This window comes from Gracilinanus agilis, chromosome 2, assembly GCF_016433145.1.
Source record: "Gracilinanus agilis isolate LMUSP501 chromosome 2, AgileGrace, whole genome shotgun sequence".
NCBI classification, from domain to species: Eukaryota; Metazoa; Chordata; class Mammalia; order Didelphimorphia; family Didelphidae; genus Gracilinanus; species Gracilinanus agilis.
The window spans coordinates 358,216,820-358,231,398 of record NC_058131.1 but is presented as its reverse complement, the minus strand read 5'-3'; the positions used below and the strand labels follow the sequence as shown (position 1 = coordinate 358,231,398).

At 36.1% G+C, this 14,579-nt stretch overlaps 1 protein-coding gene across 1 annotated transcript; it reads right to left on the bottom strand.

Moving 5' to 3' along the window:
• Positions 1 to 9,428: 9,428 nt before the first annotated feature.
• Positions 9,429 to 13,900, bottom strand: LOC123235521 (serine protease inhibitor Kazal-type 7-like). Its single transcript, XM_044661663.1, has 4 exons — positions 13,843 to 13,900; positions 12,417 to 12,442; positions 10,843 to 10,967; positions 9,429 to 9,486 (listed from the first exon to the last, which is right to left on the bottom strand). The coding sequence occupies exons 1-4, from the start codon at positions 13,898 to 13,900 to the stop codon at positions 9,429 to 9,431; spliced, it is 267 nt and encodes an 88-aa protein (XP_044517598.1).
• Positions 13,901 to 14,579: the final 679 nt, after the last annotated feature.

Here is a 14,579-nt window from a genome sequence, read left to right as displayed (position 1 = left end):
ATCAGGAAAATCTGAGTTCAAATCCAGCCTCAGATGTTTATTATCTGTTTGACCCTGGGCAAGTCAATTAACCTCAGTTTGTCTCAGTTTTCTTATCTGTAAAATGGGGATAATAATCTTGTCTTCAATGCACGTGGTTCAAAAGAAATAAATTGTGAAATTGTGGATAACACACGTAGTGCCTGCCACACATTAAGTGCTATGTGAATGATTATTCCTTTCCTTTCTGTAAATTGTCAATTTAGAGACATTTGAAGCAAAGACCAAATTTAGTGGATAGTTCTGCACTGGATGGGAATCCAGAATCAGGAAAACCCTAGAATTCAAGGGAGATCAGAACCCATCTCCTAAATGGAAAAAAAATGTTCTCCAAAGTCCTGCTGAAAAGTGGTCACTTGAGGAACTCTGTTGAGGAGGCCTTTATTACCTTAGTGACTGCTCATTCCCCTTTTGGACATCTCCATATTTTATGATTTTCTTTTACTCATAGAAGTTGAAAATGCCTCTCTGCAATGTCTCTCTAACTATCACGCACCTCAATTCTCATCTAGTGTTTGGAGTTCTCCCTTCAGGGAAAAACAGGATTGAGTAATATATCTAGTACTGGAAGTTCATCTGGATCATAGATCACCTAGTCTAATCCTCTCATTTTACTGATGAGATAACTGAGACTCAGATAGATGAACTGATTTACCCACAATATTCTGAGAGTCAGCACCAGAAGGAGATTTCTCAGATGTAGGGAGCTCCTGTTTTGTGAGGCACTGTGGTAATACTCATCATAAAAATAATAATAATGAATAATGATGAGAATTGTTTGTATCTGTATAGTATTTTAGGGTTTACAAAGCATCTTGCAAATTTTGTCTTCTTTTATCTTCACAACAATCCTGGGAATTAGGTGCTATTACAATGCCCATTTTATAGATTAAGGATCTGAGTTAAGGAGAAGTTAAGTGACTTGCTCTGGGTTTCTCAGCTAATAAGAGTCTATGACTAGATTTGAACTGAAGTCATCCCAACATCTAAGTCCAGTGATATATCTATGCACTGGGCCTTCTACCTGGAAAGTTCACTCACTTTCAGAAGGCTTCTCTTCAAATTTTACCTTGGACAATTGAGAGAATTTTGGCAAGTTGCTTTACTTCCTTGACCTGTTTCCTCCTCTATAAAATAAAGAGATTAGAATAGATGTCTTCTGAGTTCTTCTCTTATTCTGAATCTGTATTTTAGATTTCTCTCTACCAATGCTAACTGGCAACTGCTCTTAGAATTTAAGTCTCAGAGACCTGAGGAAGTGATTAAATGTCTTGCTCTGAATCATATAACCAGCAGGTGTCGGGTGTGAGACTTGAATTTAGGTCTTTTTGTCTATGGGACACATCTTCTATCCACTACTCCATTAATGTTAAATAATTTAATTTTTATTTTTTGGTGTTAAGGAGCAGTCTCTGGTCATTAAATGTGAAGCATAATTTCCCAAGTTCTTTTCAGTGTCTTTCCCCCTTCCTTTTCCATTATCTTCCTAATTCATTGTTGACCTTTGAAATAAATGATTTTTGTGATCAACCAACAATACATATATAGAACATATGTAGTTAGTTTTAGGAGATATAATTTACTGTAGCTACTTTTTCCCCCTTGCAAATGTTTCCCAATGTTTTTTCTTTCTTTTTTTTCTCAATATATATTATAAATTGTCTTTATAAAGATTTTTAATCTTTGGGTTAAAACTTAATGAATCAAGATAATTAAGTATCCATGACTGTCTTTTAACTTTCAACCATTAACTATTCAAATTAATTACCAATATTAATATAAAATTAGAATAAAGAATTAGGGTAAAAAGAGGGAAAGTGTGAGCTATTAAATCAAGATATTAAGATAAAAAATGAGAAATAGAAAAAAGGCAAACATTTTGACCTGAATTGTGTTAAAAGGATAGAAAGGGAATCCCTGGTATGATGAGTTTGTATGTTGGTTTGAGAGAGTTAATGAACAAACCCCTCCAGGGAAAATGCCTTTCCATCTGGGTAGAGTGCTTATGGTTGCCCTTTCTCCCAGACTGAATCTCTAATGGAAAGACAGAAGTGTTAAAAGGCCTGAAAGGGAGGTCCCCAGTAGATGTTGTTTGGGCCTAGTCAAGATGGATTGATTAGATGACTTCAAGGGGAAACTCCTTCCTTTCTGACAGAGAGACAATGGCTACACTCTAGCAGTATAGGATATGGTAGATGTAAAAAGGCAAGCAGCAGTCTGACCAGGGTAGAGACACTGAAAGGAAAAAAAAAAAGGCTTTTGGTCAGGACTTTGCTTTATGCCTGACCTTCCCCAATGTCCCTCCTGGCCAACCCCTCCTAGAGGAATAGCAGTAACGGGCACCCCAAGATTTGACAGAACTTGGGGCTAAAGAGAGCTCTTCCCCTCTGAGGAAATCCCTCATCCTTCAAGCCCTTTTCCATCTCAAAAGATTATCTAACTGCTACATGTTCAACTCAAAAGCGTGGTTTAAAGAACAGGTTCAAGGAAGGATTTTGGAGAGTGGGAACAGGAATGTCGTAGTATAAACACAGGGTGGTTTGAAGTCTCTTTTGGCTTAAGCCAAAAGCCAGAAGGCTCCTGCCAGAAAGCGTTCTTGATTCCCCTCCTTCCTTCCTACGCTGCTAACCTAATCTAGAAATGACAGGTTGCAACGTCTTTATGTAGTTGATCCAGAGAGAGAAATTCTTCTTTAGGACTGCCTCAGCATGCTTTCCAGGCAAAGCCCCTCAAGCCTCTGCAAAATGTTCAGCCAGCCCTCTTAAGCTTGTTGTCCAGAAGAAAAGGTACAATCACAAATGTTTGAGGTAGAAGGAAAAGGTTGGGAAATCCTCAGGAATTCCAGGGATTCAAATCCTGAGGTGAAGTATGAGCTCTGTCCAGTTCAGGGCCCAGGGATGAACTTTCCCATTCCTGTTCCTTTCCCAGAAGTCTCTGCTTTTCCTTCCAACTGCCTCTCCTGCCATTTAAGTGTCTCTCTCTGCCACATTTCAAAAGCCCCTTCTGTGCAAGGCTTCTCTTACAATTGTCATGACTTGAAGTTTAAGCAAAGCAATTGAATAACCTTCCATTTGTTTTCTAGTCTCTCCCCTTTCTATTTCATCCTCTATAACTCTGCCTGGTGATTTTCCTAAAGAATATGTCTGACATCATCAGTCCCCTTCTCAATAAACTTTGGATGTTCCTTGTGACTATTAGGATAAAAATATATTTTATTCTTCACCACAGTATTTTATACATTTATTTTTAGTTTGTTTCATAGAGTAATTAGTTATTGGGTCAATAGTACTATGTAGTAATAAATGAATTAAAAATTAGCAAATAAAAATTAGCATTATTGGACTTGTATGCTCAATGTTCATCTTACTGATAGAGTACTTGATTAATTTTTTTTGAAACCACCATCTTAATTTAAACATGTTTAAAACGGAAATAATTTTCTTAACCTTAGAGAGAGGATATCTTTCCCCCAGATTCTCAAATTCCTGACCTTATACTTACAATTTGATTACAGAATATTAAAACTGGATATGGGCTGAGAATATGAAACATTAGAATGTAGACTATTAGCTGTCGATGAGGCCCTTCTTTCTATATTACTTAATTCATAGTGAGGTCTCCACTGTGCAGAATTCACTATCTCATAAGGCTGTAAACTGTACTGATGTATATTTGAGGGGTCATAAAACTTTCTTTCCTTCCTTCCTTCATTCCTTCCTTTGTTCCTTCCTTCCTTCCTTTTCTTCTCTGAAGTACCTTTTAGGTCTAATTTTATGATCTTATGGTCCTGTGGTCCTCTATCTTCACTCAATTTGGAAACTGTATATCAGGATGACATTATCATTGAGATCAGAGATTATAAAAACTTAAAATTATAACATTGTATTTAATTTCTCTCTCATTCCTTAGACATTATCAAAATCAAATGTGTGTATGTTATTATGGTGACTGCTGACTTTTTGGGCTTCCCATATGATGGCATCTGTCCTCAATCCTTCCTTTGTTGCATGTGCAAGCTCCTCATGATTGTGATTGTTGATTGAAAACTGTATCTTGATATTATTCCAAGACATGGGACCATTAAAGCATTTCCCAGACAGAAACATTTTCATAATAAAGTCTATTTCTCTTGAAATAGTTATTTAATGGTTATTTAATCATTCAGAGAAACATGGACCCAACCAGAATATCACCAACCCTGTCAAGGCTCAAGAATTCATAAATCCTGAGCTATGGAAAGAGGTCCATTTTCTTCTTACCTGGCATGCTTATGAAACTACTACCCAGGTTTCCAGGTTTCATGTTTTGACTTCTATGATATATGGCAATTGCTCTTGCTTTCTCACACACACGTATTCTGGAATACCTTAACAATACGAATATCGTTTTTAGACAGATTGTTGACAAAGATAGAATGATAGGGATTTTGCCTGAGTTGGAGGTGAGGAGGGGGGATTCAAAGTACTTGAAGTCCTTTTGCAAGAGGGAACAACAAAGCTTAGCATATTTGCTTTTCCTTCTACCCTTCTCTTGAAGATTCTCCATCCAAATGTCTCTATCCCTTATGATTTAATGTCCTGGCACTTATTCAACTAAGAAAGATTTCCTCCTATTCAATTCTTGTCCTTGGTGGCATATAGTCAAAGACAAGTATTTTTAAGCATTTACCATATGCCAAGTGCTAAGTTAAGTACTGGGGAATACAAAGAAAGGAACCTACCATCTCTGTTCTCAAGGAACTTACAGTCCATTCTGGGGAAACAACATACTGATAACTATTCACATACTTAATATCCACATGTATATTATGTATGAAAATTGGGGGTAGTTTCAAGGGGAAGATAGTACGATTAAGGATGGATGGGAAAGACTGCAAAAGATAAGGAGGGAGAGAATAATTTTTGTTATAGATCCTGATATGTGCCGGGAACTGTGCTAACCATTAAAAAATATTTTCTCATTTGATCCTCACACGTCTATCAGACTTGTTCTATTATATTTTTACAGTTGAGGAAACTGAGGTAAATAGAATTTAAGTGACTTGCTTTGGGTCACATAAATAATAAGCATCTAAAGCTGGATTTGGAATCAGGTCTTTGGATTCCAGGTACACACACTCTCTCTCCCTCATTGTTTGACTCTTTAGCTGAGACTTGAAGAAATCCAGGGAATCCAGGAGGTGGAGATAAGAGGAAGAGAATATCAGGTCTTAGGACAGTGAGTGAAAATGTTCAGTCAGGTGATGGAATAACTTGTTCCAGGAAGAAAAAAGGATTTATTTTCATTAGATTGCAGGGAACTTGGAGGTGAAGAATGTATCATATTGGAATGGTAAAAAAGTTATTAAGGACTTTAAAATCAAAACAGATAATTTTATACATAATTTTAGAGGTAATAGGGAGCTCCTAGAGTTAATTGAGTAGAGGGGAGTGTAATATGGTCAAACATATTTAAAAAGTTCAATTATTGTTCAATGAGTCCCAATAAACATATAGATCTGATTCAACTAATCATTAAAGCCTATCTTTTACATTTTCATAAATGTGTGCCTCTAATATTCTATTTTTTCAAAGAGAAACCAATACAGCTAGAGCAGCTGTGCTAGCTGACCTTGAGAACTCACAAAGTCCTTGTTATGAGTCCCCTGATCTTGCCTAAAATCAGGAAAGAAGAAACTCCAAAAGGAACAGTCATCCAGGGGCATCTGCATACGGTGGCCTAGTTGACACTATGTTTCTTGTGAGTCCAGTGTGGGAAGAGTGCCACTCTAGCCAAGCATAGGAAAGTCAAAGCAGAGGACATATTCCCTGTCATGGTTGGAAGCAACAGTGATAGAGTTGATCATCCTGGAAAGACTTAAGCAAGTTGCACCACCTTTGAGGAGTCCCTTTAAGTTATTTGTGGCAGGTTGGATACATTTTCTCTGGGATGACTCCAATAGGTGGCTTCAACTCTGCTATATGTGCAATACTTTTATCTTATCCTGGTGTCCTTGAGGTTATATGCTCTTATCTCATAAAACGTCTCCTTGTCTTTGCTTTCCTTTCTATTAAACAAGCATCCTATAATCAGTACAATGCAAATTTGTAGTCTGTGTTCATTGCTTACAAGACTCTTGGAAGATGATTCATCTAGGTGACAACATGCCAAACTAGTACACTTGATCTATCGAGACCACAGACATTTAGTGACTTATCCAAGGTCATGTAATAGTGAGTGGCAGAGCTAGAATGTGGCCCTTGATCTTCTGACCAATTCTAGTGTCCCTTCCATGGCACCACCTTGCTTCAGTTTCATAGTCTCATAGTAATTGAATCTGGAGAGATACACCAATACTACTTGGTTCATACAAAGTTCTACTCTGTGTTATGGCTATTATAGAAAGTGTCTTAGATCTCTCCTTGTGCTGCAGGTCTCATGAAGTCACTGTGATTTAATAGAACAAACAGACCTCCTTTCTGGTCACAACTCTCCTGACTCCTTTTGTGACTGGGAAAATCCTTTCTCCTATGTAGTCCTTTGTTTTTTCCAATTATAAAATAAAGAATTTGGCCTGGAGGATCTCTAGGATCCCTTCCATCTCTAAATCCTTCTATTTCTAATGTGTCTTACTGCTCCAATATTTTGTATTATGCAATCTAAGATGCTTTTTCAGATTCCATTGGTTTTAAGAGTCTCTAAAAAGTTTTATAGCTGTGACATCTCCCTTAAGTGCTTAGTATAGGGTTCTGAACCTAACAGGCAGGCTGATATTTTATAATTTCAAAAGTATTATTTCTTTTATAACATTTAAAAAAATGGAGTTCTACCTTATCTTCCTCCTTTAAGCCTCTCCTCTAACCTCTTTGAAGGTAAGAAACATGATGCCCATTATACATGTTAAATAATACAAAACATTTACATGTTATTCAAATCACAAAAGTGAGGAAAATAAAATTAGAAAATTACATTTTAATTAACATTCATGGTTCATCAGTTTTCTCTGTACAGATAGAGAGTAATTTTTATTGAATCCTTCTGAATTATCTTTGATCATTGCATTATTCAGTAGCTGAGCCTTTCCAATAGATCATCATTATAATATTGCTGTTTCTCTGTTTAATGGTGTCCTGATTCTGCTCATTTCACTCGGCATTGACTCATATAGGTCTTCTCATGTTTTTCTGAAATCGTGTTCCTTGTCATTTCTTCTACTCCATAATGTTCCTTCACATTTATATATCCCAATTTGTTCACCCATTCCTCAACTGATAGATATATCCTCAATATCTGAGCCTTTGCTACAACTCAAAGAGCTGCTATACATTATTTTGTACATATAGGTCATTTACCTTTTCCTTTGATATCTTTGTGATACAGATCTAGTAGTGATATTGCTGTGTCAAAGGATAAGCATGCTTTTATAGTCATTTGGACATAGTTCCAAATTTTGCTCCAGAATTTTTGGAACCAGTTCACAGCTCCAGTGACAATTCATTGGTATACCTATTTTCCCTTATCATCTCAAGTATTTGTCATTTAGTGGGTACCTCATAGTTCTTTTAATTTGCATTTCTCTACTCAATAATGATTTAGGGTATTTTCATATTATCTCTATGGATTGATTTGATTTCTTCTTTTGAAAACTGCCTGTTCATATCCTTTGACTATTTGTCAACTGAGGAATGACTCGTCTTCTTATAAATTTTTCTCTATTCTTTACATAACTGAGAAACAAGGCCTTTATCAGAAAAAAAATTGTTGTAAAATTTTAAATATTACTTCACTGTCTACTGTACCTTTTCCTCAAATGTATTTTCCCTGATAATATCTTTCAGTTAAGCCTCTTTTGCTTTTTCTTTGAGATTATGCTTGCAACTCCTCCCTTTTTAAAAATTCATGTGGAAGAAAAATAAATTCTGATCCAGTCCTTATTTTAATTCTGTGTCTTTATGTTTCAAGTGTGTGTCTTGTCAACAACATATTGTTGGATTCTGGTTCCTACCATTCTGCTATCTGCTTGAAATACTTGATGGGATATGGAAAAATAGGTGCATTAAAGAACTGGTTTGACAACACCAATCCCCTCTTCAATAAACTCCAGAAGCTCTATATGGATTTTAGGATAAAATAATACTTTATCTTCATCTCACCATTTTAAATGTATATTTTAGTTAATTTTACAATGAAATTAATTGTTAGTGCTGTGGTATTGTACAGTAGTAAATGAATCATAAGTGAGTAAATATATAAACATGTACTAGGGGAGTACGTGATCAATAGTGCTTTTCTTGGTGGGATACTTGATAAAAACACTTTGGAGACTACTCTCTTAATCATGTAAAGCCAAACTAATATCCCATTTCAGAGAAAACATTTATCTCCCCTGATTCTCAAATTGTTGACATTGCTCCTATAATTTTATTATAGAGAGAATTAGAAAAGTCCTTAGAATATAGAATGCACAAATATGCAATTTTAGTACTTAAAAAGAACTCCCTATGTTTGCCACTTATAATGTGACTTTAGGTAAATATCAGAGTCTAAATTTCCTTAGCAACAATATCAAACAATTTTTACCCCAGGGCAATCATGGCCTTCTCATCCTATGAAAAGATCAGAATTATTTAGGGGAACCAGATGATAAAAGGCCAGTGTTCTATTTCACTGACACATTGGAGGAGTGGATTAAGTAAATCAAATTCCAAATAAGTGAACCTTTTAGTAATTATAATGGTTTATGACAGATGAGTTGATGTTAAACTGTTATAAGGAAGCATAGCAATATCCCTAAGGAAAACAATGAGTCGTCTTTGATTTCAAAGAGTTTGAAAATTTAGGGCAAATAAGCAAGCATTTTAAATTATTATAATGATATGTTTCCTATTTTCTTTGATTATTGGTCCCATCCCTTTATTTCCTCCTTCCTACATAGAGATAGTTCAACTTTTTATAAAACCCTATAGTTTACATAGTGGTTTCCTCCCAATGTCCCTAGGATTCCCATTTCTAACAGATATAGAAACTGAGGCTCAGATAGGCAGAGGCGTAATTGTAAGGAAAAAGGCTCATCTTGTTAATGACTAGAAGAGTTATGATTCATACCTTTGTTTTTTGATCCCAAATTCAGTAAAATACACTGCCTCTCATTTGGTGGTTGATTGATGTTAACTCGGAGAAACTTCATTTCACAATTGAATCCCAACTTTCAGCAGCATTATTTTTATTGAAAATAAAATCTGAAGGTAGTGTGTTTTACAGATGTGGAAAGATATATGTTCCCCAAAATAGCAACTAAATCATCACATTAGCCCACCTACAGGCAACCTTAAGGAGCAAGAGTGGTTCAGATGATGATGAAGATGATGAAGCTGCCATTTTTCCATACTTTGGTTTATTGAAGGAGTCCATCATAGAACCCTACAGCAAGGTCCATCATGAACATAATTCACTTTTCCATTTGTTTTCCTAAGGACAAAGGTGGAGTAACAAATATTATAAGTCACAGACTCACACAATGTCAATAGTGATTTCCTTAGAATAGTCCACTTAGAGAGAAACTAAGTCTCAGAGATTCTAAGGGACTTATTATCAAGTTACAAGGATAGAACTAGAAACCAGGTCTTTTGACTCTCAGACCAGGAGTATTCATAGAATCATGATATTAGTTAGAAGGCACCTCAGAAGGCATCTAGAGCAACTTTTTATAGAAATCTTTGGAAAAGGGCCATCCATCCTCTAACTGAATACTTCCATTGAGGAAGAAAGTTCTTTCTCCCAAGGCAGGTCTTTCTACTTTAAAATAACTCTTATCATTTGTTAGTATTTTTATATATGTATACATGTAAATACTTTTCATACTCTTTTTCACTTGAATACAATCAGAAGAGATGGGGAGTACAAATTTAATCCTCATATAGATTAAGAATATAGGCTCAGAGGGGTTTAAATGATTTGCTTATAAAAGGAAGTAAAGTTTGGTGGGAGCATTTGACCCTAAATCTCTACAGATTTCAAGATCAGTATGTTTTCCATTACACCATGTTTTCTTTTTCTTTATATTCACTTGAAATGTCTTGTCAGTCCTTACAGTCATCTAGTTCTGCCTTCTGGGACCAGGCAGAAAAAGTAATTCCTCTTTTGCATAGAAGGACAACTATTTTGTTTCTATCTTTTCTATTGTGTCACAGTATTAAATCCACTAAGATTCTCAGTTCTTTTTTTTTTCACACAAACTACATAACATCTTCATTGTCTCATTTTATATTTGTCCAAATTATTTCTGGACCCCAAGGTCAAGAGTTTATATTTATCTTTATTAGATATAGCTCCTTGAGTTCTCTTGAACATTTATCTTTATTAAATGGAATCATATTAGATATGTAGCCCCTTGTTGAGTTCTTTTGGATCCTAACTTTATTTAATGTGGTAGCCATTTCTTTTAATATGCGTATCACCTGAAGTGTTTATGGGCAGTCATTTATGCTTCCATATAAATCACTGATAAATATGTTAAATAGTATAGGACTAAGGAGATAGCTAGAAGGGTCTTCACTAGAGATTTTTCTCTATGTGGATATTTATCCATCACTTTTTTGGCCTTTAATTTTGATAGTTCTGAATCTATTGATCTTTTAAAGACTATATGTCACTGCCTTTTCTACAAGTATTTCATGAAAGAATTTATCTAATGTTTATATACATGTCTCCCTCATTTTCATGAGAGTTTAGTTGAGTAGTTCAATCAGAAAAGCAAGTGCTATGTATATATTGAGGCAGAGACCCTCACCTCCTTACCATTCCTTTATCCCCTTCCATACTCACAAATTCGCTACACATAGATGACATCCATTCCCATAAGTGATGAAGTCAGAGCCACAAACAGGGAAATATTCAACAGGGCAGGAAATAGTTTCCAATGGAAACTTCTTATAATAATCACAGTCTTCCTAGAAAGAAGAAAGAGGAGGGGGAAGGGAAAAATAGAGACAGAGATGGAGAGAGAGAGCATTCACGATTTTTGACCTCATAAGCTTCTGCAACACAGGCAGGTCACTGTAGTTAATAGAAAAGACTACTGTTCTAAAGTCTAAAGAGATGCTTTAAAGTCCTGGCTCTGACATGAACTTACTGGAAGTTCTCACTTAAATTATTTCTTTCTCTTTCTTTTTTCAACTATAAAATGAAGCATTTGTCCTAAGTAATTGCTGAGATTCCTTCCAGCTCTATCACTCTATGTCTTACCTTCTAGGTCCCTGTCACTTCTGATCTCCAAGGTACATTCCAGCTTGAATAAATAATATTCTTATTTCTAAAGTTCCTTCCAGCTAAAACATTTAATGCTTTATTTTTCAGTTCTGAGGTTCCATGTTAATAATATCTATTCCAGTTTAGACTTTTTGTGTCCTTTGATATTCTATGGATCCATTTCATCTTTTCTTCTGTGAGAGAAGTTGTTTTTAGATCAGGATATACCCCTGGGTGGCAGAGCTCCAGTTCCTTCTTAACAATACACCACAAATAAAAATGAAGTTGGCAAGACCAATGTATTCTGGAAAATCCTCTTCTATCTGTCTACAAGATTTCCTAATATTACCAGGGTGTTTTTTTTTTCAAAATTCTTTTAAAATGGATCAGTGGATACTAACATTTGGAATAGTAAAAAAAACCAAAAACCAAAACCAAAACCTATATACACCAGAAAGTGTAGTAAAACAAATTCAGTATTGTCAGTCCTCTCAAAAAAGGGGGAAACATAGAAGCAAAAAACAACACTATACTCAGATAGCATTGAATAAGTATTTCACTTCAAATGTGGCTGCCAGGTTTACTTAAGAGTACTTTACTTTCCAAAGGTTTTTTTTATAGGGATAGTGAGGCAAGGATGTTACTTCCCAAATTCAAGCTTCACCTTTCATTGTTCCTATTTACAGATGTAGAAGTAAGTTTAGTGATCAAGTTCAATCCTGATATTTTACAAATGAATAAACTAAATTTACCAAGCAGGGAAAGTTTTCTTCTTTAATTAGAACCTTTATCTCCTAGTCTCAAGGAGAGAACTCTTTCAATTAGAAATCACTGCATGTAATAATAACTCACAGTTAACAGAGAACTTTCTATATAATAGTTTTGTGAGACTGATAGTACAAGCATTATTCATCTCATTTTACAGATGAAAAAAAAAACAAATCTCAGAAAACGAAAAGTCATATAGCTAATGAAAGACCTAAAACTCAAATCCATGTCCTCTGACTCCAAATCCACTGAAATAAGCCCACCCCCCTTTTGGGGATCTTCTTGATCCCCACCATGTAACATAGATCTATGTGCTCATAAAGACTTGTCCAATGACAATGAAATGGCAATGAAAAATAAGGGAATAAAAACAATGTACTTACTTCCCCCAAATTCTCATCTTCAACATCTAAGACAGAAATATATATATATAGAAAAAAATCAGTGGAGGGTTCAATTTATTCTTCCCCCTCAAGTCAGTGATCAAAACCATGTTTAAGTCATGCATGTCTTAGGTTCTGAAATATCATTGTTCACTATATAGAGAAAATCCTATAGCAGTGATGATGAACTCATGGCATGGATGCCAAAGATGGCACACACAGCCCTCTCTATGGGCACTTGGCCACCCACCCTCCCACCCCAGAGTTCTTTACTAGAAAGGCAGAGGGACTTGGGCAGACCTGCTCCCTTTCTCTTCTCCACCACATCTGAAGACATTTTTTCACATCCCTCACTCCTCGGCCCAATGGGAGTGCACAGTGGGTAAGGTGGGTGGCTCACAGGAAGCAGAACTGGAGGGGAGCAGAGTGCTTATGCCACTCCCCTCCCCCTCTCTACACTCACTAAGGGCATCCTTCATTTCACCCACCCTTCCACCCAGTAGCCCAGTGAGAGTGCTTCTTTCCTCTGTGTGTGTGGGGAGGGGGCAGGGCATACTATCTGCGGAGGGAAGGGAGTTGAGGCTTAGCACTCTGTCTTTAAAAGGTTTGCCATCACTGTCCTATATATCCTGGTCTTGTTCAACCCAGGTCAGTCTAAAAGCTTTATTTCTTTTCTCTCACATCTAACCACATAAGTGTCATGAAACAAGCACTTGACTTAGAGTAAAGAGTCCTGGACTAGGAACTGAGTTTTCATTTTTACTAGTTCTATGACATTGGAAGGATGAAAGTAAAGAAACATTTAGTAGATAAATATTATTTATTAAACACTGCTAAGTGCTTTTCAAACATCTCATGTCTTGTTGGAGCTGAAGAGAACTTTAGAACAAGCTCTTTCTACAGATATAAAAACTAGAGCCAAGAGAAGATAATTAACTTTTCCATGGTCACCTAGAAAATCAGTGGCAGAGTTCAAGCTTTCTGAACTCAGATCTTTTGATTTACAAGGAAGGATTTTTTCCACAATAACACATTTTATGCCGCAATCAACGCAATCAGTTAATTCTTGGAATAAGAGTAATAAATGACATTTGTGTAATACTATCATGAGTTTTCTATGCTATTTCATTTGATCCTCAAGACAGTACAGTAAAGGAGGAAGGCCAAGTATCATTGTCTTCATTTTATAGCCTAGGATACAACTTCAGTGAAAAGAAGTCACTAACCTGTGGTCACATAATGAATGAATGTCAGAGCAAGACCCTGAGACCAAGTCCCCTAAAATTTATACTAGGATTCCTTCTATTATTTTCTCTGGAAAACCTTTCAATTTCCTATATCTAGCAGGAAAATTTATCTTGTTGAGACCAGTTGAGGAAACCCTAGGGTTAAAGTACCTTTAGGGAAGGAATTCTGTTTTACTCACCAGAGGTTAAGCAGAGATGAGCCAGGGCAAATAGCAGTAGAAAGCCAGCGATCTTCATGGTAAACTGGGAGAGCTGGTATTACTCACTGGCAAGGGACTTCTCCACAGAGGGTAGTGGGATAGTCCTAAGAATGGGATCACTTTTATATGCCCACAAGGTATTCTCCACCTACATATTATAATCTTATAGAGACACTATTCACAGGCAGTTGGCACACCCTGGGTGGAAGACATCCTGTCACCTAATTGCTGAGTCCAACCAGTCAGACAATTGGGTCATTAGCTTTACTTGATGTGACAAATAATTCATTAATGCTTCTGTGAGTGGAGATCATCTCAAGTAATATTTCTACTCATAATTTCACAATTTCTTTTGACTTAGACCTTTGCTCTCATTTAAACAGGAAATTCCAGTGCGTTCTCCCTTAGAGTTCTCCAGTGAAACTTCCTCTGCCAAGACAGACCAACAGTTGCTCTGCAGCTTAAAGTCAGAGAGATTAAGTGACTTACCTAGGCTTATACAGCCAATATGTGTTAGCTTAGACTTGAACCCAGGTCTTCCTGTCTCTAAGTCTGGCTTGATATCCATTGAAGACTTTAATTCATAATTCATAATGTATTAGGGATAATGATATCTCTTTATCACCTTGTAGTTTACAAAGCACTTGGTGTGGTAGATGGAATTTTGAATTTGCACCCAGGAGACCTGGATTTGAAATCCTAGCTATCAGAATGAT